This window comes from Mercenaria mercenaria, chromosome 19, assembly GCF_021730395.1.
Source record: "Mercenaria mercenaria strain notata chromosome 19, MADL_Memer_1, whole genome shotgun sequence".
In the NCBI taxonomy this organism is placed as follows: Eukaryota; Metazoa; Mollusca; class Bivalvia; order Venerida; family Veneridae; genus Mercenaria; species Mercenaria mercenaria.
In genome coordinates this window covers 15,978,371-16,005,933 of record NC_069379.1, presented here as the reverse complement: position 1 = coordinate 16,005,933, position 27,563 = coordinate 15,978,371, and the positions used below count along the sequence as shown (strand labels likewise).

The following is a 27,563-nucleotide window of genomic DNA, read 5'->3' as shown; positions in this document are numbered from 1 at the left end:
AATGTTTTGCATCTTTGGGGGTTTTTATTGACCCACTCTTCCCTTGCTTTCAAATGCTTTGTATTGGATAAACACAATTAACTGTATAAAAGAGTAACAGTTTCTCTTGTTGATTCACATTAAATGTCATTTTAAGAAATAAAAATATACAAGTTTCACACAGTCACATGGTCTTACTTTGTTACTGCATCTAAAAAATAAATGAACTAACTCCTTGTAGCAGTTCTATTTATTCCATATTGTTATAACATTTGGGGAATAGTATAAACAATGAGTAATGCCCTGCCCAACTGGCCCAACTTACAATTTAATACAATACATCTTCCATTAAGAGCCCACTAAAGAACATGACAAAAAGGGGTGTCTTAAGAGTTGGTCTATTTGTTCTTAAGAACACAAAGAAACTGAAAAGGGGATCTTTTAATGCAAGTGGTCTCTATATAGATATAGTCATCTAGCAAATTTGTACAAAATATTAAAGTTCCATCTCGTGTATCCAATGTAAAATCCTACGAATTGTAATTTTTATCATCACCATGTATTTGTTATTTCATTTTTAGCACTACTATAGGCAACGTTATCAATGCCAGCAGAACTGTTTTGCCCTCGAACCCTAATCCTTCCGCTCCGTTTAAGGTAAACTACCAACAGCACCGCCAGTACTGCTGCAATTATAGATCCAATCACAACACCGGCGATACTCAGAGCACGGGTTGACTTGTCCGACGCTGAAATTGAAAAAAAAGACAAAGAAATGAAACACATTTATTTATTTTTTTTTTTTTTTTTGGCTTTTGATTTTTAATTTAGACTGAATTCAATGGAAATACTTTCAAATGTGTTTTATTACACACATTGATCTACCTACTGCGCTTGAACACCTTTCTTCCGGGTCCTGGGGAAACATTTGTTTCCATGTCACGCACTATACGTCTGGGTTAGCCTGAGCAAAAACACGTATGGAAAAAAGTCTCTCCCGTAAACCTGCTTGAAACATGCCATACTGAAAGACGTGCACATCGTTCAATATGCCATATCATATTCACAAATGTCACATTACAATAGGACCTGGTGTTCACTTTCCTTTTGGTAACTCCACTTACGATGTAAATTGTACATTGTATTTCAGCTCGACTATTCAAAGAATATGTGGAGCTGTTGGTCTCACATGTGCGTCGGCGTCCCGATTTGGTTAAGTTTTTGTATGTAAAAAAATCGTCCGGAAATTCTTTACATGTTCCAGGTCACTATGATCTTGACCTATAAACTACTGACCTCAAAATCAATAGGGTTCTTCTGCTGGCCATGACCAACCTCCTTATCAACGTTCTTTAACCTAGAGCCAAGCGTTCTCAAATTATAAACCGGAAGCCGTTTGACTTTTCCGGGTCAATGTGACATTGACCTTTCACCTGCTAACATCAAAGTCGAAAGTAATTTATGATTTTACACCTGTGTACCAAAATTATTTAAATCTGCAAAGCATTTCATTTGGTATTATCCGGAAATCGTGGGAACCAACGGACGGACGGACCGGCCGCTCACTCCTAAATATAATGATAGAATAATCGGTTTGATTCTGTCCATTTATATGCGTTATGATATGTGCACCAGACATCGTTTCCCCTAGTCTCGGTTGAAGCTGACGTCAGCAACAAAATAACAGTGAATAAAACGGGCATGCTATCTAAGGACCGGAAATATAATAAAAACAGACTTAGAATATTGTTTTAAAACAACGGGATGTTTGCTTAATTAATATATTGATTTATTTATCCTGTTGGGCTATAACATAGAATGGTACTGTGAAACATGTATAAAATATAATTGAGCCGTGCCATTGGAAAACCAACATAGTGGGTTTGCGACCAGCATGGATCCAGACCAGCCCGCGCATCCGCGCAGTCTGGTCAGGATCCATGCTGTTCGCTTTCAAAGCCTATTGTCATTGGAGAAACTGTTAGCGAACAGCACGGATCCTGACCAGACTGCGCGGATGTGCAGGCTGGTCTGGGTCCATGCTGGTCGCAAACCCACTATGTTGATTTTCTCATGGCACGGCTCATATATTAAAAATGTTATGCAACAAAGAAATAATCGATTCCCTAATTCAAAAAGAAAGCAGAAATAAAGAAACTTATGCATAATTACATTGCGGTTTCGAGCCTTCCACTTGCCCTGTTCCTGTAGTTTTCTGTCCACCGGTTTGAGGTGAAACTGTCTTAGATTTAGACGACGCCGTGGATGGTTTAGGTTTAACTGTTGAAGTTGACGGTTTAGATGAAACTGATACAGATTTAGATGTTACTTGGCCATTTGATATTGATGAAGAAGACATTTTTGAGGCAGTACTTGGTGTTTGAGAAGTAACGGTTGCTTCTGTAGTGCCTTCTGTTGTTATAGCCGGTGTTGTAGCGTTACTGTACGTTATCTCTATCAAGCTTTGTGGATCAGCTTGTAAATAAGTTCCCTTTAAAAGACAAAACAAAAGAAAATACATGATACAAGATACATGAAATTTTGTTTTAATCCAGTTTTATAAAGAATTAAACAGTAGCTATATATATATATATATATATATATATATATATATATATATATATATATATATATATATATATATATGAAAGCTTTTTACCGTCAGAAATAGTTACAAACAGAAAGACACTTCTTTTGCATTTTAAACTAAAAAAAATAACATTACGTAATTGTACAAGTGTTTCGATTTATGTGCCTGTTGCTGTGGTATTTATTTGGTTAGTTGCTATGGTAATTATTTGATTGTTTACATTACAATATATGTCACTAGTTTAGTTTTTTTTCTTTCTTCCTTTTCTTATTTTTGATTTGCCGAAAGAATACACGCACTATGCAAACTTATAATTTTTTTGTTGTTGAAAATGATTGCAATTATTAATCTTTGAATAATATATGTTCTAAATTCAGATTTTCTTACATATTTGAAGGCACCACCGCTTAGCGTCACTACAAACTGGTTATTTTGTATCATACTGGCGAGAGTGCTTGCGGCAAAATCCAGTGGTGCCTCCCGATGTGGCGTACTGCCGTCTCCTATGTTGGGAGCAACATCTAAAATCTCAAACGTTACACATACTTTCTCGGCGACGAGTACCTACAAAAGAGAACGATTGTAAATATGAAAATTGACGCACTGGACAGGACTGGACTGTGAACTCTGGACTGGACCGGTGGACCGGCCATCTATGAGAAACATATTTTATAGGTTAGCAAAAATATGAGTGCCAGGCCAGCAAATGACAAAACATTAAATTGTCACGTGATACAGCTAGGTAGCCTAGTGATTAAAACATTGTTCGTGTACTGTAAACCAAAAACACTCAAGTATTCTTTCCTCCATATTTGAATAATTTGCTGAGTTTATCATTTACTTGCACAGAACAAGTCGGCATTTTGATTATTTGTTATGTTTTATAGCGGCATACCTGATATATTAAGGTTAGGGTTCAGAAGGTGTATTTTGTATCATGCACTATTCATAAATAGAATACGAAACTTACTTTTATAAGCGACTCTATTCCAGCATATATATATAAAGAACCTAAATCTGGCACGGACAAGTTTTAGGATCAGAAAAAGTAAGTATTTTGTATCATGCACTATTCAACAAGAATTTCTAAGACTTTCTACGCCGGTTCATTTTGATTCAGAAGAAGCAGTATTTTGTTTCATACACTATTCAACATTCTGATATGCTCCTTTGTTGAAACACGTTACGCTAGAATGACGTCATGTAAACGTGCGGTGAAGTCAAAAGTTTTGTTGCGACCAAGAAAGAGTGCAATTATATTTCATCTACTGTTTTAGATTAAAGGCATATTAGAAGTGAAATTATTTATAGCAAAATCGTGTTTTAACACCATTTGAACACTCGGGCAGTAATACGGCGTACAAATAATTTCACTCGGGCTGTGCCTTCGTGAGATTACTACGCCCGACGTAAAACCAACCATCGTGCATAAATGGTGTTATTTAAAGCACTCTTTTCCTATAAATTATTTCTTAAAAAAACACGTTACTAACTAAAATGTATGAACGTCGGATTAGTAGTTAATACAGTAACGTTTACCTGCAAATTCGCGCCAAAGATTGATGTCTTAAGTACCGCGGTTACATTTACCTGCAAATTTGCGACATAGATTGATGTCGCAAGTACTGCGGTTACATTTACCTGCAAATTGGCGACATAGATTGATGTCGCAAGTACTGCGGTTACATCTACCTGCAAATTGGCGACATAGATTGATGTCGCAAGTACTGCGGTTACATTTACCTGCAAATTGGCGACATAGATTGATGTCGTAAGTACTGCCTTTATATTTACCTGCAACTTTCCGACATAGATTGATGTCGTAAGTACTGCGGTTACATTTACCTGTAAATTTGCGACACGAATGGGTGATACACCTGTTGTAGATATTATTGACTGTAGGACGTAGTATTTAAATACCAGATCGTTTGTGCGGATCTCGTCTTTCACTGCATCAGTCGCTAAAAAATCAAATGTATATCAATAGAAAAAAATAAATCGCGAAAATGTGTGCAATTTTGTAACGTTTACATAAACATGTGATAGAAATCTTCATCCTTAGAACATAATGTAAATAGTCGATGCCATGAAAGTCTGTCGTAAGTCTAAAACATTTACTTCATTTATATATGGTCAGACACTGTCACTAACTTCAAACAAACGTATAAGTATGTTGTAAGAATTTCTCTACACTACAAACGTTCATTGACTAAGCTTGGTGTCATGACATTTCCTGGTGAATAGCGTTCCAGACACAAAATAATACCTTTTTATATGCATTACGAAGCCATATTTCTTACAAATCTTATTCCGACGCTGTCTACCTCAGCTTTCCTTACCCTGCTAAATTTCTGAAATGGACTTGTCCATCATTCAATTCGGGCAATACTGTTTATTGTTTGAAGGGTTGTTCATTGAACATTTAATAACTGGATAGCGGATGCCTGCACTGAGCACAAACGCAGAATCGCTTGCCGCCAGCAGGTAAGATTAACTAACAAATCAAATTGCAACAGACACATTTAAATTTCAAGCTTTAAAAGACACGATTTAATGCAATATATTTTGAGCCAATCTGCCTATACCACACTGAAACTTACAGGTTTTCCAACACATGTGACTATTTTAAAAACTGATCGCGAAATTATATGACATCTTTTTATATTACCTTGTAGCATAAATTGAAACTTTCTTCTCTGTTCAAATTCATAGCAGCTGCTGATGTCGAATTTCAGAAGATCTGGTTTAGATTTTTTGAAGTTGTAGATACTGTACTGATAGTGTAGTCCCCACTGAAATATAAATAACACTTGAATACGGAAACGAAGTAAAGCCCGTACTTAACTGTTTTATATAAATTCTATGTAAATCGGTTTGTTTGATTATCCAAACTCGACACGACGTTGCAAGTAACATTGAAAAAAAAATTTTTTTTCCTACTATTCTAGAAGTTGTCCAGATAACGTTATAAATAAAGTATAGGTGAATTTTGTCAGTATGAAACAACCAGATTTAGTGGGGTTCAGCCTTTATGCTTAAACAGTCTAGGGGTGTCACGATAAACCGGTAGGCCTATACCGGTATATTGCAATATGTTGCCAAAACTGTACTGCACCGCGATACGCACCTAGAAACACTATATTGAGTCTTCATGTTGTAATTAGAGTTATGTAGAAACCCAGTATCACTATTTGTTTCGTAAATCTAAGCTATCATTTATTAGAATACGAATATCAAATGTCATATCCCAGTTTTTCATTCCCACATTAAATGTTATTTTATATGGTACTTCTGCTCCAACAACATCAGTCCATTGTAATATTTTTACTACTGTTCAGCGTTTAATTACGAAAACAAGAAGATTTTGATTTAAAGACATATTTCATATTCTAATTAAAAGATGAACATGTGACGAGGGCGATTAATTCATCTACGTTCGTCAATGTCTGAATCATTTCCGGTGTAAACGAAAGTAGAATTTTTGCGAGACGCTGATGATTTGAGCTGGCTTACTGATCATTTTGAACGAGTATTCGAATATTCGTTCGAAAGGTCGACCGAATATTCGAATATCAAAAATGTTATTTGTTGCCATCCCTAAGATATATTAGATATATGTTACACGGTGGCGATACCCTGGGTATGCAGGGGTGCAAAATGGCGGCGGAAGCTCTCGATTCAGGTAACATTTTTCATTATTACTGTCTTAATACTTAACCAATTTTAACGAATTAAAGACGAGTGCCCGCTCATAAGAATACTACACCCTCGGCTATAAAGCTTAGGCTCCTGAGTTTTGTTGTTTTTGTGAAAAGTGCAACGGCGCATTCTGATGGAAAAAATGCAACTGCTATGTAGGGGGGCATTTTTATGAAAATGACTAAACCAACTATCCCCGTGTGTTTCGAAAAACGGCTTGTAGGGCGGAACCGGGCTTGACATGTTCCAAAGCTGCTGTAGAACTTTATCAAGTGAAATCGCCAGTTTTCAGCAATTCCGGGCGATTGAAAGGAAATGCTATGTGGGGGAGGTGTTTTCATTATGTTATGTGGGGGTGATTTTGACATGTGGGGGTGACTCAAGTTAACTGGCTGCTAAAGACACGCAATAATACGGACAAATAAAGCCAGCGAAAAATACTTTTAACTGTTAGGGCATATTATATGTCAGTATATATTGTGATGATGTCCGTCCGTTCGTCTTTGCATGTTTCTTCTCATACATCGTTGGCACTAGAAACTTGAAACTTGATCACGATTCTATGGCATTTGGAGAGTACATTTTCATACGACACCTAGATATAAAGCTATAGGTGTCATAAGGGGCCTGGATCTATTATATCAAATTTGGCCATAACTTGTTCTAAATTAGTACTTTACCAATTTGGCTAATAATCAAATAACAACCTTGTTGACAAGATGTTCAATTATATTTTTTAATATTTGACCTTTACCTATATTTGACTTTTCACCTTTACTTTTTAAAGTCGGAACATAGTCATTTTGATGTCCATCTGATATTTGACATCTACTGTTTAAACGCTAAAAACAGTTAGTTTGCTGAAATGTTTTTTATTACTTCACACATTTGACTCATATTCACAAATACCATTCTTGTGACAATGTGTTCACTTTGATGTATTTAAGTGTGACAATGTCCTTCATTTTACTTTGATTTTTGCGTTTAAAAATCGGAAATAATTAAATTCCCCATAACCTTTGTCAGATTTTATAACCAACTTGGCTGTAATGTAAACTGAACAATCCATGCAACAAAAAAGCGGCGTATATACGCGATGGTATCATTTGACAAATTCTAGTGATTTATTGTAGTCTTCCTTTAAACACATTGTGGCTACGGACGAAAACACATATTACTTTAGGCAAGTCAATAAAACTACAAAATTACCAATAGTAAGTCATTTATTGTAATGTTACATAGTCAATACTATAATATCAAAAGTTGTAATCGCTTTACATTTCCAAATGAATGCAATTCTGTTTCAGTATTGCTATTATACGACAAAGATTGTCTTTATTTAATGAAGAAAACGCTTCACGATCTCGTTTACCACCGGTGCAAATGTCATGTGAGATAGTAAAATTTAATTTGAAATACAAATGCTGTTTCAGTAAGACTTACCCCGACGTATATTACTAAAAACATATTATATCTCCGTTGCCGCTGTTGGATTTTTACGAATTTTGCGACCGGGTTTATATCAGTTGATCGGCTGCATCTCCACAACCAGGAACAGCGGTGGTAACATTCGTAAAAACTCTTTTAAAGAAATTTGAAAAAATATTAAAGGTGGCATTAGAAATTGTATTGTACTGAAATATAGGCATGACAGTTGAAACTTAAAATATTCTATGGTTCTAAGTGGTTAACCAGTTGTCTGAATAACGATTTTAAACATATTCGATATCGCTATCTTCCGCCGTTCGAACAAAATTTTGATGGGTCAAACTCGTTCACATACACAGGCTAAATTTCAAATATACAACAATTCGGTTTGAAATATCATGCTACGATTTTGACTTTCACTATATATTTCTACTAACACGTTCTTCTTCGTTTTTTTTTCAAAGTTAAAACAGTTAATCAGAAAAACATTGCTGTCACGGCACTCGAAGCATCAAAAACAAAACAAAAATATTTGGTAGGTGGGGCATGGAGTAGGCTATAAGTATACGAGAAAACTAAAAAAAAACAAGATGTGTTTTTGAAGCACAATGCCCCCATATGAAGCTGGAAAAAGAGCTATGTGCTTGACGTGTAAATGTGTCAAAACGAAGACCAAGGTCAAATGTTTATTTACCAATGTAATGGGCATGTACATTGTACAATGAATGGGATGTGTGAATATGGAAGGATTTCATAAAGAAATGAAAAAGTAATGGTAAAACTTAAGAAATTTTGTGTTTGGCCTCGAAAAAGTTATCTTGAATGCCGAGTTCATACTTTTAAGCGAGGAGAAGCATGTGTGAGTTTCAAATAGCGGATCTCACGTATGGGAAAGTCAACTGTTCTGAATATAATTATATCCCTTAACACAAATTATATATATATATTCAATGTATCCTCGAGATCCAGTTAACTTTCAGAGAGAGAAAATATAGCTTCTCTGGTCCCAATCAGTTATAAAGACTAAAAAGTCACTACTGATTTGTGAGACATGAAAACAGAGATTTGAGTATATATATGCAAATGTTGAACCAGTACGAATGTGTAGTACAATTCGGGCTCGTATATAAAGCAGTATCGAAACAGATCTTATTGGGTTAGTGGACTTGCTGTGGCATGTGCGTGTTCGTTTGTACTGCTAGGCGCTTTGCCGTAATTGGTCTGGTATATTGTGGTGGTGATTTAGTTCGTATTAATTAATTCTCTCTACTATATATATATATATATATATCAAGAAATGAATCATTCATTAGCATTAATTTGATAAATAGGAAAATTGCCAAGTGTCTTACCGTGAAAAAGTTATCCTGAAGGTCATTGTGTCTATATATCAATGTAAAGGTAATATGACAATGAGTAAAGTATGTGAGTTTCAAAGACATCAATTAAGAAATGAATTATTTATATGATATGTTTACGTTTGGAGACAGAGCCTGAGAGAGAGCAACAAAAATATTGTCCCTGATGTAACGGATACGGGGATAAAAACACAGGGAATATTATCAAAATACAAGTACGAATCTGAACGGACGGAGTTTTACAGTCTGTTCCAGAGATATGTACCTAAATGTGTCCGTAGAAGGCATTTATATGTTAAATTCACATCCACCTTGAAATGAAAAATTCTTGAAAAGGTTTTTTTCCACTGAGATAATTTCTTTCCATATTAAATATACTTTATATATCAAATGATCATATCACTGCGAGCCTCTAGCAGCCTAGCAGCCAGTTCAGTCACCCCCACATGTCAAAAGCACCCCCACATAACATAATGAAAACACCTCCCCCACATAGCATTTCTTTTCAATCGCCCTGAATTGCTGAAAACTGGTGATTTCACTTGCTAAAGTTCTACAACAGCTTTGGAACATGTCAAACTCGGTTCCGCCCTACAAGCCGTTTTTCGAAACACACGGGGATAGTTGGTTTAGTCATTTTCATAAAAATGCCCCCCTACATAGCAGTTGCATTTTTTTCCATAAGAATGCGCCGTTGCACTTTCCACAAAAACTACGAAACTCAGGAGCCCAAGCTTTATAGCCGAGGGTGTAGTATTCTTATGAGCGGGCACTCGTCTTTATTTCGTTAAAATTGGTTAAGTATTAAGACAGTAATAATGAAAAATGTTACCTGAATCGAGAGATTCCGCCGCCATCTTGCACCCCTGCATACCCAGGGTATCGCCACCGTGTGTTATGTTCACCGTGACCTTCATTATCAGAATCAACGGATTTTTTTCTGTCGATTTCGTGGCTGCGATTTACTTTTTTTATAAATGATATAAACATTTCAATGGATTGATGATCTAGCTAATTGCTGTGTAGTTTGTGAAGTTTTACTGAAGCGAGTTCATCTTCTTTCCGTCTTTTTTTTAACCATACCATTGGCACCAGAACATAAAGGAACTGCCTCTGTACATGTTATACACTAACCCTAGTTATTCTAGGTTCTTATAGAATACCTAAGTGTAGGGTATAACATATACAGGGGAATTTTCTGTCTGTTCTGGTGCCAGTAAACCATACAACTGGTTTACTAATTGCCCATATGGGAAAATTAGACCCACCGATTTTTCGCACCGGTAAAAATATTTTATATAGCCCAGTGAAGGGGCCCTTTATATAGTGTCCGTGATGCTGTGCAGGATACCTAACGATTATAGTTCATTTGTGCGTATGTTTCAATTACATATGTATTTCATACGGATAGGCCTATATGTCAGCAAATTTACTGAATATAAGTAAAGGTTGTTTCTGGTACAGAATCAAGGAACTGATAATTAAGATAACTTACAGCCTTAAAATGACGAAAATACTGTTTAAACGGCGCTGAACTAAAAACAAAACAATACAAGAAAGAACTATTTTCTGACCGCTATACACCCATTATCACGAGTTTACAAACTGCTGAGGGAGAATGATTCGCATCAATAGAGCAAGGCGATAAAGTCCGAGTAACAAACCGGAAGTCATACGATTGCAATTATAATGGCTCTTTCACAAATTACCTTGAATGATCTTTAAACATTATAATTTCGTTTTGGTGTGGATATTGATTGAAAAATTTACTTACTTTCGGATAAGTCACCCTCATCTGAACAGGTATTTTACCGTTCTCTTGTCCGGCATTTATGTAATTCCATTCCGTCTAGAAAAGATACAGATATTTTTCATACAATAAGAAGACATAATTTTAAAAAGTGATGAAGAAAGTCATCGCCGTCTGTTTCTCTATCTTAAAGTTGTATTCATCCGCCCGAACAATTTCAGACTTATGACCAAAAAGCTGTTAGAGGCGCAAATTTTCTACTTGTCATCGGACGTCTACGATTTATTGGGACCACCGTCACATGTTTCATGAACACATTTCACTAAAATGTTTGGAATGAAATTCTGATTTTGTTATTTATCTTATAATTTAGACGTCTCCGTGTATCACTGTACACACTTTATAAAAATTAAAGTAAAAATCTTATGAAAATCACATTCTATGAGATATTTAAAGCTAAAACCAGTTTTGGCGTGTATGTTTGGTTTTGACATCTTTCAAACAATTTTTCAGCCATATATTGAGTTTTCAACGTGTAACAGCGAGAAAAGTGTCCAACTTTTTGATATTGCCTAGCTGAGACAAACAACAAATAAACACATACTATCTAAGTAAATGTGTATTATTCTCGGCTCAGTAATTTCCATTGGATACAACCGAAAATTTAAGTGCACGTGGAGGCTTTAAACACGTAATATTTTTTAATATAATTGAGCCGCGCCATGAGAAGACCACAGGCCCGTGTCCAGGATTTATTTGCTGGGGGTGGGGGGGGGGGGGGGGGGGCAACCTGGGGTGGGTTCGGGAGGGGTATCCCCTCCGGATGTCGAAAATATTTTAATATGACACATGAAAAGATGCATTTTCCTGCTACCTGAAACACCTTTAAGGATACAATAGGGTTATTATAACAGTAGCTTGATCTGGGATGCAGTATTCGGCTCGAGTGGATTTTGCCAGATCGGATCTCACGAGGCGCGCAAGCGCCGAGTGTGACCCGACCTTGCAAAATCCACGAGAGCCGAATACAAAGTCCCAGATCCAGCTACTGTTATAATGACCCTTTTATTATATACCTTTACCATTTTGATTCTTGTTTTGTTCTTGAACGAAATCTTCAATGTTTATCGATATTAAATGGAACTTAGTGAAGTTTTTATGTGCGCTATTTATAGAAATGTGTCGGGTCATGCATATTAATGAAAATAGTCCGGCAGCATACAATACGGAAGGTACAATACGGAATTTAAAACGTACAATACGGAATTTTTGTCTGTCTGTTCATATTTAATTGTAAAATACAAGCCGATTTTTTACAGAATTTATATAGGTATATAATAAATGAATGTATTATATATTTAAGGAAAAGTCTTTTTTTTTTAATCATTTCATCAAGCCTTTTCAATGTATGTATGATTGTACAGTCACAGTGTATGGACTTCATTTTTCTGTATGATACCCAGGTCTCAGTGTATTGGCTCTGATATCTACCAATCCAATGTATAACCAGCTACCAGTAATAAAGAAGCTAGTGGTTTGAAAATCAACTTTATTTATCATAATAAAACAAACTATATGATTGTCAGCAATAATTATACTACATTTTAATCAAATGAATAAAATTTCATTCATTCTGCCCTTTTCATTCAATCATAATATAAAAAAAAACTTTTGTAAAAAAATAATATGTGTAATTTCACTAAAAAGAAAGTTATCAAAAACTGCTCAAAATTGATACACAAAATGACATGATTTGTAGAAAAATGATTTACTAAGTTTACATTAATAATAAAATAAATAAAAACACAAATATATTTTTTGAACTTTTTCTGCATTTCTTGTGTTCTAAGCAAATATAATGAAAAAAAAATTGTTGAAGTTTTAAGATGATTGATTTATTTGCAAAATGGCCAAATGTTTTTAGATTTCCAACAAAACAAAGTATTATGACAATTACTATTTACATCATAGATTTCAAATGACAATGAACTCTTAACTGTACAAACTATAACATCACAGCACATATTTTTATGTATAAAACCCCTCATAAGTAACGAGTTTTAGATGCGTTTTGTAAGATTTACTGAGAAACTACTTTTAAAACCATGACCCAATAGAGTAAAATTGATACAGTAGTTAATACAATGCCGTACAATCTCATGTATCGGGCAACCTCAATGGTCAGTTGTTTCTCCACTACCCAATCAAGTACCGCGTTTAAAAAGCAAGCGATCTAACTTGTAAGATCCGTATTTTTATGTTGATCTTACATTCTTTCGAGTATATATATATATATATTTGTAAGATCGGTACTTTAAAACGCAACAGGTCAATATACTTTTTTAAAACTATCCTAAACACAGAGATCTTGTTTCGAACTTGTTTGAACTCTATGTTAGGGAAAGTTTGTTTGTTTTTGTGTTTTTCAAAAACAATACACAATATAATGCTATCCATATGTACGTGTACTAAGACATTTCATTGTAATCTATATATGATATAGACATGTCTATGATGCATTGCTGAACGTAAAACCCTTCATATTTGTATGTCATGTTATGTTACCTGTTGTTGAAAACATAAAAAAAAAAAAAAAAAAAAGATGGATTTGGTTCAAACTAAAAAAAAAAAGCAAGCGATCAATGTAGCACTGTAACATGCCTGGGGCTAATTTCCACTACCGGACACGGTTTTATGGCTCTTTAGCCTGTGTATTGCTGTCAAATCAAGCCAATTGCACTGGTGTATAAATTTGTTCATTTGAGGGGCCCATAGTAATAAAAATCGTAACTAACCAGCCAGCTTGGGGGCCCGGGCCCCCTGCCCCCCCCCCCCCCCCCCACCTGGACACGTGCCTGGACCAACATAGTGGCTTTGCGACCAGCATAGATCCAGACCAGCCTGCGCATCCGCGCAGTCTGGTCAGGATTCATGCTGTTCGCTTTCAAAGCCTATTGGAATTAGAGAAACTGTTAGCGAACAACATGGATCCTGACCAGACTGCGCGGATGTGCAGGCTGGTCTGGATCCATGCTGGTCGCAAAGCCACTATGTTGGTTTTCTCATGGCACGGCTCATATTGTTATCCACCGCGAAGCGGTTTCAGTCTATTACAGGTCACAAACAGGTGAATAGTTTTCCCTATATATTCCATATAAAAACTGACATTTTTAAAGAGCTACCAAACATAGCTAGAACCATTTCAGAGAACAAATCCTCACCTCATTTAAAAGAATTATGATAAAACATCTGTAAAATGAAGAGAAAGGTAGGAGTCATGTATCTTCTAAGAGAGATTTCTCTTGCCACAATTCCTTACTGTAAAATCCCATCAAAATCACACTACTGTGACCTGGATCGAAGCACTACTCATATTGAGCTTCACTTCACCAAATACAACCTGCTCTCCCATTTTTCCTATCAAAATGTCAAAAATACATCCACAATGAAATTTAAACATAAACTAGCATTAATTTAGACCTCTGTTGCCATGCCAAGTGAAAAAATTAGTGTTCAAGAACCTGTCCTCCATTACACGACAAGACAAGATGGCTCCTGCGCTGGTTCCTTTACTATATAATATAGTTAGGCATTCAGTTGTATTCTGGAGACTGCGAGAATATCAATAATGACAGTTTTCACTGAAGCAGATTATCCGCCGTTCTATTTCCACACCACTTTTATTGATTATTTACAAATATACCGACATAATTTCTATGTTAAAGTTCCTAGTCAGGTTTAAAGCGGCATGCCTACTTTTTACAATGAAAAACGAAAAACGTTTGTCATGCTTTTACTCCAGGTAAACTGTCTCGATTATAAATATCTATATTTTGTAGTCATTATTCACTACTTCAGCTATAGCGCTATTGGTTACGACGACGGGAAAATGTCTTTATTGCCGCGGCCGTCCCCGGGGTTCGATTCCCGACGCGGTGATCTTTTTTTCTTGATTTGGATTTTTTAAAATTTTTTAGAAACAAAAATTCATATTCTAATGTTCATAATATGACCAAAACTTCAATTTGAAAGAAAGATTGTTTTAGCCAAATCACGAGGCATGCTGCTTTAACAATCATTTCAATGCACATGGTGTAAGAAACTATATTAACTTATACATCTTTGAAAAGCTCAGATCGCAAGCTTTTTGTTTGTGTATATCTAGAGAACTATGACACACTTGCAGTTTAAAAATATCATTTTCTATAGCTATTGGTACTTTGCGAAAAGGAACGGAACGAGGGGCACCATATGGGGGAAAATAAAAAATCAAATTTAAATTTTAAAAATCAAAATATTATAGTAAATTACATGAACCCTGTATAAACATCAGTTCTCGAATGATGTATAATGTCCTATGAAACTAATGATATGCAAAACATCAAGTGTGAAACAAGTTTTGTCTTGTTTCGTTCCGTTACGCAAAGTACCATTACCCACACAGGTATTGGTACTTTACGAAACGGAACAAAAAATAAAAAAATAAAACCCTATCTTTTCTTTGATAAACATTCATAGTAGTTAAAAGCATAACACTGAAAGATTATAAATGCATTCATCTGTTAACAAGCGCAATAGTATTTGAAGTAGAGCAACCCTATATGACGTACCGGATATATATCAAGTCTTGTAAACATAAACTGTCGAATGATGTATAATGTGATAAAACTCATGATACGCAAAAAACATAAAGAAATAAAATAGATTTAGTTTGGTTTCGTTCCGTTTCGCAAAGTACCAATACCCACACAGGTATTGGTACTTTGCGAAACGGAACGAAACGACAAAGTTTTAATTTATTTACATGAAATATTTCAGGAATTCATACCTAATAATCGTTTATGTTTGCGTGTACAATAATGGTCGAGCCTGGATCTGCAAGTCATTATTTTCAAGTAATTGGCGACAGCTTAACAAAGCCATAATCGGAAATTACTGGTACCATGTAACACACTATAACTATGTACATACATACGTACTTCATCCGATATGCCTGAAATATGGAGCCCCTCGTTCCGTTCCGTTCCGTTTCATTTCGTTTCGTTCCGTTTCGCAAAGTACCAATAGCCTTTTCTATAGGTTTTTAGCGTTAAGTAACGTTTATAAATATCTTTCAAACTGTTAAATGTTAATTTGAATAAAAAAGACATGGATCTAATATTTCTATCATCTATATTCTCTTTGTGAATATTAGTGTTTTTAATGAAACAAACACTGTATTTCTGACTAGTTTCATTATAGTTAATTTTAATTAAGCCTATGAATGGTTGCCTTGCACAGCTCATCAGTGTGGTTGCCTTGCACAGCTCGTCAGTGTGTTTCAAGACTCTTGGTGGTTTTAGTCAGAGCAGAATTTCTAGCATATAATAATGTAACATTGATGCAAATGGTTTGAATGTTATACTGTTTCATGGAAGTTACTTAAACTGTTACAGCGGAGTGGGTTATTGCACATCAAATGCGGGTTTCAACCTTTCTGTGCTTTCAGCGATTTGATTTTAAAACCGCGATTTATTTCTTACCTGTGTGCTATGCCTGTCTAACTTATTTTTGCACAGTTATTTTTGCCCCCATCTCCTAGTTACCGATTGTACTTACGCCAACATTAATTCGCACCTACTGGATGTACGCATGCATAGGAGCATAGTATACCCTCTAAAGGTTAGGGTTAGGTTTAAATAGGTTTCATAGTGTACATTCAATGTGGGAGAGCTTATGTTAACCGTTCAACTCACCGTTGCAAAATACCATTCCCACGTAGTGTTGGTTGGTAAGGAAAAGGGGAAGTCTGACCTAACTGCCACCCAAGAATCACAGTCGATCCCGCGATTGTTTTTCTGCAACAAGATATTGTTTAATGGATAAAAAGGACAACTTTTTCCATCATTCATAACACTGAAATGACTAATTTTGCTGCAAAAATAGACCCGTAATGACAATCGGCAAATGACGGATTTTCCATATTAGATTTCGGCCTTTTCCGGTATTTTCCGATGTTTACAGAAATCCATGTGCGCCTTGAACCGGAATTACGTGCCCCTTGAACTAGAGTTACGTGTGCATTATATTAAATCGGGTCAGTATATGTCAATGATATATATACGTGTTACGTTGATGGCGGAGCACGGAGGCAACCATTTTGAAAATTTTTATTCAAGAAATACTAGATCTTATTTGTAGAAATCTTACAACGCCTTCATAGGAGACATTTTTGACGTCTAAATAGAAAAATTCCCTCGAGTTCCGAATTCTGACTGTATTGGGACCACTTGTTCGGTCGTCAAAGTCTGAGATCTCGATTGGTCGGTAGCTGCAGTTTCCACGTGCCCTGTCGGTAACGTATGCTACTCCTATAATGAAAGATTTTTTTTAAAATTATTTGTGTTAAGACACCTACTTAAATGGTAACGAATTGTCTTTAAAGAAATTAAGATAATCACGATATTTGGTTTATATTTGATACAGTCAAACAATGTAAACGGTCATTCTTCGCCCTCTCTTTTAATCTCCATCTGCACCTAACAACCATTTCATGTTATTGTTTGTTTTAAATTTAATCCTGTTTTCATAAAATCAAAATAAAAGAAGGCATTTATTTTCTCATCTTTTATTCCGGGAACATTCTTTTTTCTATCTATTTTTCGTCATTCTATCTTTTCTACAGAAACATACGGCTGTTATACATACCGTCTGTTTTTAACAATAGTGGTTTCTGAAGGGGTTTCTAAACAGAAGGAAAAGTCGGATATGCACTGACTCAAAGAAGTTTGACTAAGTTCTATAAACGTTCACGGTCCTGAGTTACAATATCTGCATAACGTTATAAATGTTAAGGAAAATCATTTAAAGCCCTGCTCCACGGCTGTTCAAATTCTATTGTGTGTATGCAACCCATTATTACTATAGGTAACAGTTAACGACCACGCGCCACTCTTTAGCACGCAAAACCACAGGTATTTTCTATAGAATTTTTATAAAATAGACTCTATTTTGACAGGCGTCACTGTTCATAGTCAGGATTTTCATGCTTTTTCAGTGGCAATTTAAGGTTAAAAGGTAGGACTGGAGCAGGTCTTTAAGAAGACTTCTGTTACATCAAGTAAGATTTTAGACCTTGCCATCAATGCGGAATAAGGAAAATCGATTCAAGCACTCACTTATTTTACAAAACAATTACTCGTCTGCAGGACTCATTAGTTCTTTACACATCATGCCAACCAATTGAATATATATAAAGGCCTTTAAAATACAGCGACCCATTTTATTCCATTATTCAATGCAAAGTTGGTCCCTGCCACTAAAAGGCAAAGAGAGTGTTACGTAATGCCTGGGCCAAGACTGTAAATGGTTGGTTACTTTATTGGTAGGAGTAATTATATTACCGTGACTGCCTATTCTTCCCTGAAATAACAATCGAATAGTTGCCTAACAACAGATTATCAGTCATGAGAGGAAAGTAGTTCCGGACGACTTACCAGTATTGAAATCATGAATTTCGATGAGATCATGCATGCCATATGGGGAAAAGTCATCCGTCTGTGGAGTGTATTCGAACATAACAAGTTTCTGGGAGTAGTAATATGTTTCCTGAAACAACAGCATTAGTCTTAATTCAAGGCATACAAACACAAAATAGGAAAATGTCGCGGTAAAAATAGTAGTCGCATAAAGGTGGAGTCAAATAGTCCTTAGTTGTTTTGGCTCTGTAGAGCTATTTTCTTTACTTTCTTTGCATTCTTTTATGAAATCATATGACAGATCTATGCTTGACAATGTAGATGCCATTTTCATAATAAAATAATTACAGACATTAATATACATGTACACAAAAAAGCAGATACAGGGTATAATTGCCGCAGTGTGATTGACAATCATTCCATTAACTATTGGTTTAAGACTTCAGCTTCTCATACTTACATGTAATTCTTACTCCTGCTTGTTAACAAACTAAACATCTTGAGTATTTAAGCAGACGAGAAAAAATCATTTCAGATGAAATGCTATATACATGTACATTATTCAGCTTTGGGAAAAATCAACAACATTAAAACTATAGCCATACGTATCAGGTTTGTTTTGCTTTAAATGTAACGGATTTCTTTTACTAATGTTTACAATATGTCATTTCGGTACCCTACCGATTGAGTTACAGGGTCGCCTTTTCGGTAACATGTTTTCCGACGTTAAAAGTGAGCTCGAAGAGCATGCTTGTTCAAGAATCAAACGTGCATGTAGGCAATAATATCACACATATATACAGTGGTTTATTTTAAACTTTTGCCGGAAGATAACACGACGCAAATGGCGGTGAGAAAGTATTTTCTCAGCAGTGAAGAACGTATATCATCCGATTGCTCAAAATTATACATTACTGACAAAAATTCTAAAGAATCGTTTGCAAACGGTCTAGATCTTTTTAGATGCACGAAGCATTAAAGTTAAGCCAAAATATAACTGTCACATCCTCATATGACTTACTATACAGCACGGAACTACATTTTGTAGTCATTTCATGTTTGGTGTTATCAGTCCTACAAATATATAGCGCATATTTACCTTCATGAAGGAGAGTGTCATGTTCGTAGTCTCAAGGACTTCTGTTGTAAAGGAAAATGCGTCTTGAGGAACAGTCGGAAATGCTTTTGTCAACTTCCGGCCTGGACACTGTAAACCCGAGGGTGTCTAAAGCGAAAAGTCGGAATGAAATAAATAATCTAAACATATCAAAACAGGCAAATACGAATTTCAAAGTACATGATAAGGGCAGTCTCCTTTTCAGAGTTGCGGTTCCTTAAACTGACTTGTAGAGAGTCAAGTGTGTTAAAGACTGATCAAATGCAATAATATAAGCCTATTTTATCTGACCAACATACCAGGAAAGCTGGACATCCATGAATATATTTATTTAAATCTTTATCGATATAGAGCGAATAATAAAAAGGTAAACTTAAAACTTAGCAGAGGAACCCGACTGCAAAAATATATAAAATGGTGTCAATGATATTTAAAACAGAAACATAAACTACACATGCATTTTTCTTATTCTTTTTTTTTTTTCTTCTTTTTTTCTCTTTTTCTCCCCATAAACATGTATTATTACCTCAAATACTTGTTTCTCAGTGGCATCTAAATAAGGTATGAAGTCGAAAAAGTTGTAGTAGTGCTCAAAATTGTGTTTCCCGTTTTGATAGGATATGCCTTTCACGTGGGCTTGCACTGGTACCTGGATTCCTACAGCCGAATTCCACGTATTCTGAGCTACAGATATATAAGAACATATATATATATGAAGGCTACTATGGCTTGGCGATGGTTTAAAAAGCTAAAGGTTTTCAGCAACAACGGCTACTGAAGTGCATTTCGCTAATCTCGCAAGATTTTTCAGTAAAGTCCAACTATAACGAGTCCTGAATTTTCTTTCTGAACTACAGCATTGTATCTGCAGTATCAGTGTTGTTTCCAGTTTACGGATATACCAGCCATCAAGGGTTTACAGTATTACTTGGCACATTTTTTTTTCTCATGTTGCATCGACACCCAGATAAGGTCAAGGACACACATGGAGGTCGGAGGTCAATGGGTTTTTTTCCTGCCTGGTCTGTAACTCTGTCATCCATAAAGGAATTGTTTTTAACTTGGCACAAACCCCTAAAATTTGTATTAAGTTGAACTGTCATGCGCAGAAGCCAGACCCCAAGTTGAAAGATAAAGGTCGCACTTAGAATTCAAAGGTCAATAGTTTACTATTTTCTTTCCGGTTAATTTATCTGTCATCCATAGAGGAGTTCTATTAGTTTTGGGTACAAATCTTTCCAATCACGAAACGATATGTCAAGCGTAACACGTTCAACTCTATCGGGAAGGCCAAGGTCACACTTGAGGGTCAGCAGTCAATAGTGTTTTCCCCATCTGGTTCATAACTTTGTCACCATTCAACTGATTTCAAATATTATTTTTCCTCGTAATGATTCCAAGTGTCCTGCACAACATGCCTGAACTTAGGTCAAAAATTAAGGTTATACTTGGAGGTCAAAGGGCAGTAGGTTCATTTGTCGTGTCACGTTCGTATGTCTGTCATTGATTGCGATATTTCAACTTTACGTCACACACATATGTTAATCAGAACACTCAAATTCCTATCTTAAAGGTCAAGTTTATATTTTGGAGGTTTAAGGTACCTTAACTTGTGCTGTCTGTAAAAATTTCGTCTATGTATGGAATTTTAAATAATTTTGCAATAGTATTCAACATAACCACCTTATATGCCATATGGGCGAATTAAAAATGTTGGTGTATATTCTATAGAGATATGATGGAGTATCTTTACATTTTTTCTTTTATTTCACCGCTAATTGGTAAGAACAGAAATAAAACATGGAATGTTCCTACACATTGCATTCCAAAATACCGTCAAGTGATCAGAATTTGGATTTTCCGATAAATATTTAGAAGTACGGTCTGTATAGAAAATAGAAGGAGAATAATTAGGACCTTCGTCAGAAGTATCCTTGTTTTTTTTGTTGTTGTTGATTGTTTGTTTGTTTTAAAGGATCCGGTAGCGAAAAGTTTTACTGTACTAGTCTACTGCAATATCGACAAAAAATTCTTACCAGTGAAGTACCAGTCTACTATCATTGTAGCATCCATACTGTCCCAGTACTGACAGGATCGCCACCAATCCACCTGAATGTCTCGAACCACGGTCCTGCCCATGTACACCTTCATTAAATGAAACATGTGCAAATATACGTGCTTCCACAGACACATGGGGTCAGAACATAAACACAACATCCCCCACACCCTACACACACCCTCGTCCGCCCCTGCAACCGTGAAAACACGTACTGAGCATGGTTGACGATCATTAAACGGGCTTTGTTACGATTTCAGCATGTTTTAAAGCGGCATGCCTCCAGATCGTTGGACAACATTTTTTGTTTGTTTTAGATATCTTGAAATAAATGCTATTTCTTAAGAAGGCTTTAAAACTTAATTACTGACATACTTTATGTTACGGAAACAAATGAGAAGTTGCTGTTTTTACTACTTTCTACGATGAAAATCGAAAAGCGTTTGTCACGCTTTACTCCATGTAAACTGTCTCGATTATAAATATCTATTGTGTCAGTCTCACTATACCGTATAGCGATAACGGACACCAAACGTATAGAAAAAATGCGGCAGAAAGTTATCCGGTGGCGAAAGTCATCTCCCGCTGCTGCTCGGTGCTCTCGCGATCGGTGTATGGGGCGCAAAAAACGCACAATGACCGCAAGTTTAACGCACATATACAGGACGAATACCGTTCTATTACCGGATATGGCCGAACTAGTAACGGACTTGTACCGCGTAAAACGTAAGCGCAACGCATGAGAAACTGACAAAACGTTCTTGTCAGTTATCGTCCGTTGAACATACGTTACATCCGTTGCAAGTCCGGTAGTAGTCCGGTCGTGAATCAGGTCCACCGGACAAGAACGGATGCAAACCGGACAAGTACAGAATAGGGAACGCACGAGGAATGAACAAAACGCATAGGGAACGCACGAGTAACGAACAAAACGCATATCAACGCATTGCTACCGTACATCTAACAGACAATTTTGTCCTGTGATGTACGTTCTAAATTTTGAACATGCTCAAAACCTTCCACCGGATGGAACGGACGTCGCCGCATGAGAAACGGGAAAGAAACGCATGCGAACGGACACGAACGGATTGAAAATTTTGCTATACGTTGGACGTCCGTTAATGCTATACGGTGTAGTGTGACTGAGACTTATATTTTGAAGTCATTATTCACTACTTCAGCTATAGCGCTATTGGTTACGATGACAGGAAAATGTCTTTATTGCCGCGGCGGTCCGGGGTTCGATTTCCGACGCGGTCATCTTTTTTTCTTGATTTGGAACTTTTGAAATATTTTTGAAACAAAAATTCATATTCTAATGTTCATAATAAGACCAAACTTCAATTTGAAAGAAAGATTATTTCTTAGCCAAATCTGGAGGCATGCTGCTTAAAAAATGCACTTATTTACTATCAATGCTCTTTGAAAGTAAAGATTGGCATCTGTGAAACTGACACTGGGAACACCTCCTTGCACTACCCAACGCCCGTGTCATAAACCAGGTGCTAAAACTAATACGCTTATGACTAAAAGAGCATTGACTGCAAAAAAAAAAAAGAAGAGTATTTTTGAAACATACTGAAATCGTAACACAACCCGTTTTATGACCGTCTTTTATGCTTAGTACGTGTTACTAGGTAATAGTTGACAGGACCAGAGGATATGATGCGGGGCGGGGGGAGGGGCGTGGGGCGATGGGGGTGCGGATGATCTGACCCAAGTGTTTGTGGACGGTTTATGTTCACATGTGGACTTTAGCCTGTTTATCTACCCCTCATCGACGTGGGTTCAAGCCTCACTTGGGGCGTTAAATTCTTCATTTGAGGAAGCCATCCAGCTGGCTTACGGAAGGTCGGTGGTTCTACCCAGGTGCCCGCTCGTGATGAAATAATGCACGGAGGGGCACCTGGGGTCTTCCTCCACCATTAAAGATAGAAAGTCGCCATATGACCTATCATGTGTCGGTACGACGTTAAATAAAAAAAAAAGAAAATAGCCTGTTTATTTACATTATCAGGTCTTCAATCAACCTGGCAGGGCGGAGTTTCGCGACGGTCCACTGCATTATTGATATAGACAACTATCCTATCCTGACACGTAAAGATTGACTGTGACTAAAAGTAGATCTGGTGCGCCCACTAGCACCAGATCAGAAAGAAAATGCCATTACCAACTTTTAGTAACATCGATCTATCGGAAAATCGATAAATTTGCCTATATGAACAAAGAAGGAATAAATCACTTAAACTTAAATAAAAAAAGTTCTATTTGGAAATCAAAAATTCGATACCCCACAAATTAAAGTTTAATTTATTCCGGATATTATGAATATTTATTTTAAAAAATATTTTAATATTTGGTTGGTCCTTTTTTACTTTAAATAGACCCACCTCAGTTCATATAGACTCTGTAGGAAACGGGTTAAAAAAATTGACTTTTTCAAATATAACAGATAAAATGAGATATTTTCCGCAAATAATCAAAAATTCGATACCCCTAAAAATGTAGAAAAATTATTCAGTTTTCGTTATGTGTAATTTGTTTTAAATTTGATAATGGTTTGTTTGGTCCTTTTTGCATTTTAGTGTGTACAGTGAAAATTTCTTTAAAAATCCGGCTTTTTCCGCCGTTATCCGTAAGTACTCGGAAGCTGTTACGGAAAATATTGTCGTCTGCTAGCCTGACTTTGTCGGTTCAAGTTGTTATAGCTCAAAGCCTATGAATTGTAGGCAACTTCACATCGATAAAAAAAAAAACAACTGAGATTGTAATAAGACAAATTAAAACAAATTAATTGTTGAACTCAGAAACGCCGAAACCTAGATCTGCTGTCGTTTAAAATAACGCTATGGAGGATTAAGTGTTCATTCGCATTTATAAAATATACAAATGCTTTTAATTTTCATCGCAAAAAAGATACTTAAAGCAACTAATTCTCATGTGTTTCCGTAAAATATAGTCTGTCAGTAATTGAGTTTCAAAGCATTCTTAAGAAATATAGCGATAATTAATTTCCAGATACCTATATTACCTATATTATTTTTTGCCGCTTGTGACTTTTTTATTGCCGCGGCGGTCCGGGTCCGATCTCCAACGCGGTCATCTTTTTTTCTTCATATGGGATTTTTTTGAATAATTTTGAAACAAAAAAAATCATTTTCTATTATTCATAATATGACCAAACTTTAATTTGAAAGATAGCCTTGATGAACTGATAATTCTGCTTCTTTCCGAATCTCCTTTGTATATATTATTCTGTATTCTTAAATTAATGCATGTTTTTGGTACATTCTTAAGTCATTCGTTTAAAAAATTGCGATATCTATTATTTGTTTTAGTCCCAAGATTGCACACAATCACATCAAGCATAAAATAATTTAATTGTAACAAATATCTTAAAATTACACTTTGACTTTTATTGTGTATTACAATATTGCCTAGGGGTAAACAGTATCCGTTCAGTGTTGTTTCAAGCCGGGTCATAAAAAATATGTTACCCCACTTACTACAAGTGATAGGTATTTTTATGGTTTTTGCGTTTTAATATATTTATTTCACTTTCTTCTGTCTTTATATAGTCTTTTCCCTTTCTTTCAGGAACTTTGTTTTTACGATTTTTACACTTATTTCATGAATCGTATGACAGTACAAATTTAGAAGTCTCGTCGTTAATAGAGTTGTTCCGTAAATATTTACTGAGTAAAGATCTTGGCCCAAATTTCACGAAAAAACTTATTTATTCTAAAATTATGATTTAGTTAAGTCTGCTATTCTAAAATTGAGATATTGATTAAGTTATTGTTATTTAATGTTGATTTTTTCCTGTAACGATATATTTATAGTTAAAGTATACTATGGTAGTAGTATTTGTCAGCAGTACCTATTCAAGTCACGCAAATATGATATTTCTATTTAGGCACGATATAAGAAGCTTAATCCTTACCATGCTAAATTACAATAATAAACTTGTCAATCTTTCAATTTGGACATTACTATGAAAAGGGTGCATACCAAAAAGTTACTGGCTGAATGGCAGACAGTGCAGATGATGATCAGTCTGCACATCCGTGCAGACTGATCATGATCTACACCGATCGCAAAGGAAGAACAAATCGTGTCCAGAATGGTAAGGGTTAAGTATTTCCTTTTAAAGGTATAAGTTTTATTTCTATATTTCTTTTTCTTTAAAGCGACTGGTCTCCAAATCGCTCGACAACAAACATACTTTTTAGATATCTTGAAAAAAAAGCTACATTTCTTATGAAGGCTTCAAAACTTAATTACTGACAAACTTTATGTTACGGAAATACATGAGAATTTGCTGTTTTACTACCTTTTACGATAAAAATCGAAAAGCGTTAGTGATTTAGAATTTTGAAAATATTTTAGAAACAAAAGCTCATACTCTAATGTTCATAATATGTGAAAGAAAGCGCGTATAGAGGAAGTATATACGCTTTTTAAATATTTTAGATAACATGTTCATATTCATGAATATTTATTTTATTTACAGACAGTTTCCTGTGCATAAATATTTCTTTTCTGTAAATAGATATATGTTAGCATGATGTTTCATGTATTAAAAAGAAAGTAAATCTATGTGTTCGATGTATAAAATGTAACGATTTCTAAATATTTCAGATAACATATTCATATTCTTAAATATTACTTTTATTTGACAATTAATAAAGTATTATATAATTTCTCGATTTGTTCCGATTTTCACTTTAATAATTATTAAAACTTCATTCAGGTATATCATATAGAAAACCGCCCGCCTGTAAATGCATCAGATAATGACCAAAGCTGTTAATTATCGATTTTTGCCACCGTGTTACTACAACAACAACGATTAGTACGGAAATCAACGAATGCGTCCGGTAGCGATGATATTGGATTATTGGTTTTATTGATTTTTATGATAGGTAGATCTGCCCCGCTTTATCGGTTTAGAGATGTTACTAAAAGTTGGTAATGCTTCGTATGTGTTATACCCTACTCCTAGGATTCTTATAGAATACCTAGGCGTAGGGTATAACACGTACGGAGGCATTTTCTTTCTGGTCTGGTGCCAGTGGGTGCGCCTATGATATATTACAGTACGGATTCAAGCAATTTGAAAAGAAAGTATCTTACATATATATATTTTGTAACCATAGTAATCCTAACTCTAACCTTTAGTCAGTGTATTTTACATATTATACACCAAATGCGTGAGGACATGCAAGTTTGCGTATATTTTGCCGTGCGCGCCGATGATAATGATTTTCGTGACATGCGCAGAACGACTGCTCCAGGCTCCGGATGTAATGAGAAACATCGATAAAGATTTCTTACCTCATTAATCCCTTGACCACTAAAACGTAGAGCTTTGGCAGCAGAGAAGATATGCCCTGTACCTCCCGGACCAGTTTTGCTATAGCCAAAGAGAAGTCGCTGACTAGATGTACTCAGGTCTTGAACAAAACACCGGCCAGGCATTGAAGCTACCGAATAAATTAAAAGAAAAACAAAACCAAAATTAGATCTGCAAAATAAAAGATGCCCATGTTTCTTCCCTTATATTGATAATGAGGAAGGTTCGAGTCAAATGGTATTACCGTTATTGAGCTGGAACTTCTTCAGTGTCCAACTGACCTTACACTTATTCGTTCTTCCGCGGATAATATTGCGCTCCTAAAGTCGCGCAATATTACCGCTGCAGAACTCATGCATATATCCACATACAAAGTTAATAACCTATAAACAAAAACACGTGAGGTCATCTACTGACAATCATATCGTAGTAACGAGAAAAGATCTGGAATTAATAAGAAAAGATGTCACAATTATGAGAATAGGTAGACGACTACCTACTTTTTGGACTGGTCATGATCACAGGGTTCTTGTCATTGAAAACGGTTTCCACTCAATAACTTTAGTTTAGTTTAAACATATTTATTCCCAAATAGTTAACATATACATTGATACATAGTCATACAGTGAATATTGTAACTTAGGAAAGGATAAGAATGGAAGACTAGTCTTATAGAATTCTTCTCCTTCGCGGACAATTAACTTGTAGACATACTATAAATTTGTAGCTAAAATGGGACTTGAAAGAAAAAAAAATGTTGTCGTTATGTTATC

At 35.7% G+C, this 27,563-nt stretch overlaps 1 protein-coding gene across 1 annotated transcript in view; it reads right to left on the bottom strand.

The window, feature by feature from the left end:
* Positions 1-97: 97 nt before the first annotated feature.
* The window catches only part of LOC123542895 (uncharacterized), a 39,712-nt gene continuing 12,246 nt past the window's right edge, over positions 98-27,563 (bottom strand). The window contains exons 4-16 of the mRNA XM_053530857.1: positions 26,772-26,920; positions 21,415-21,523; positions 19,905-20,062; positions 19,361-19,486; positions 18,280-18,391; positions 16,994-17,154; positions 16,540-16,641; positions 10,829-10,903; positions 5,238-5,361; positions 4,415-4,530; positions 2,957-3,133; positions 2,152-2,470; positions 98-728 (exon numbers count right to left, since the gene is read on the bottom strand). Of these exons, the coding sequence (XP_053386832.1) occupies positions 532-728; positions 2,152-2,470; positions 2,957-3,133; positions 4,415-4,530; positions 5,238-5,361; positions 10,829-10,903; positions 16,540-16,641; positions 16,994-17,154; positions 18,280-18,391; positions 19,361-19,486; positions 19,905-20,062; positions 21,415-21,523; positions 26,772-26,920 (1,925 nt within the window). The 3' untranslated portion in view covers positions 98-531. The remainder of the gene's footprint in view (positions 729-2,151; positions 2,471-2,956; positions 3,134-4,414; positions 4,531-5,237; positions 5,362-10,828; positions 10,904-16,539; positions 16,642-16,993; positions 17,155-18,279; positions 18,392-19,360; positions 19,487-19,904; positions 20,063-21,414; positions 21,524-26,771; positions 26,921-27,563) is intronic.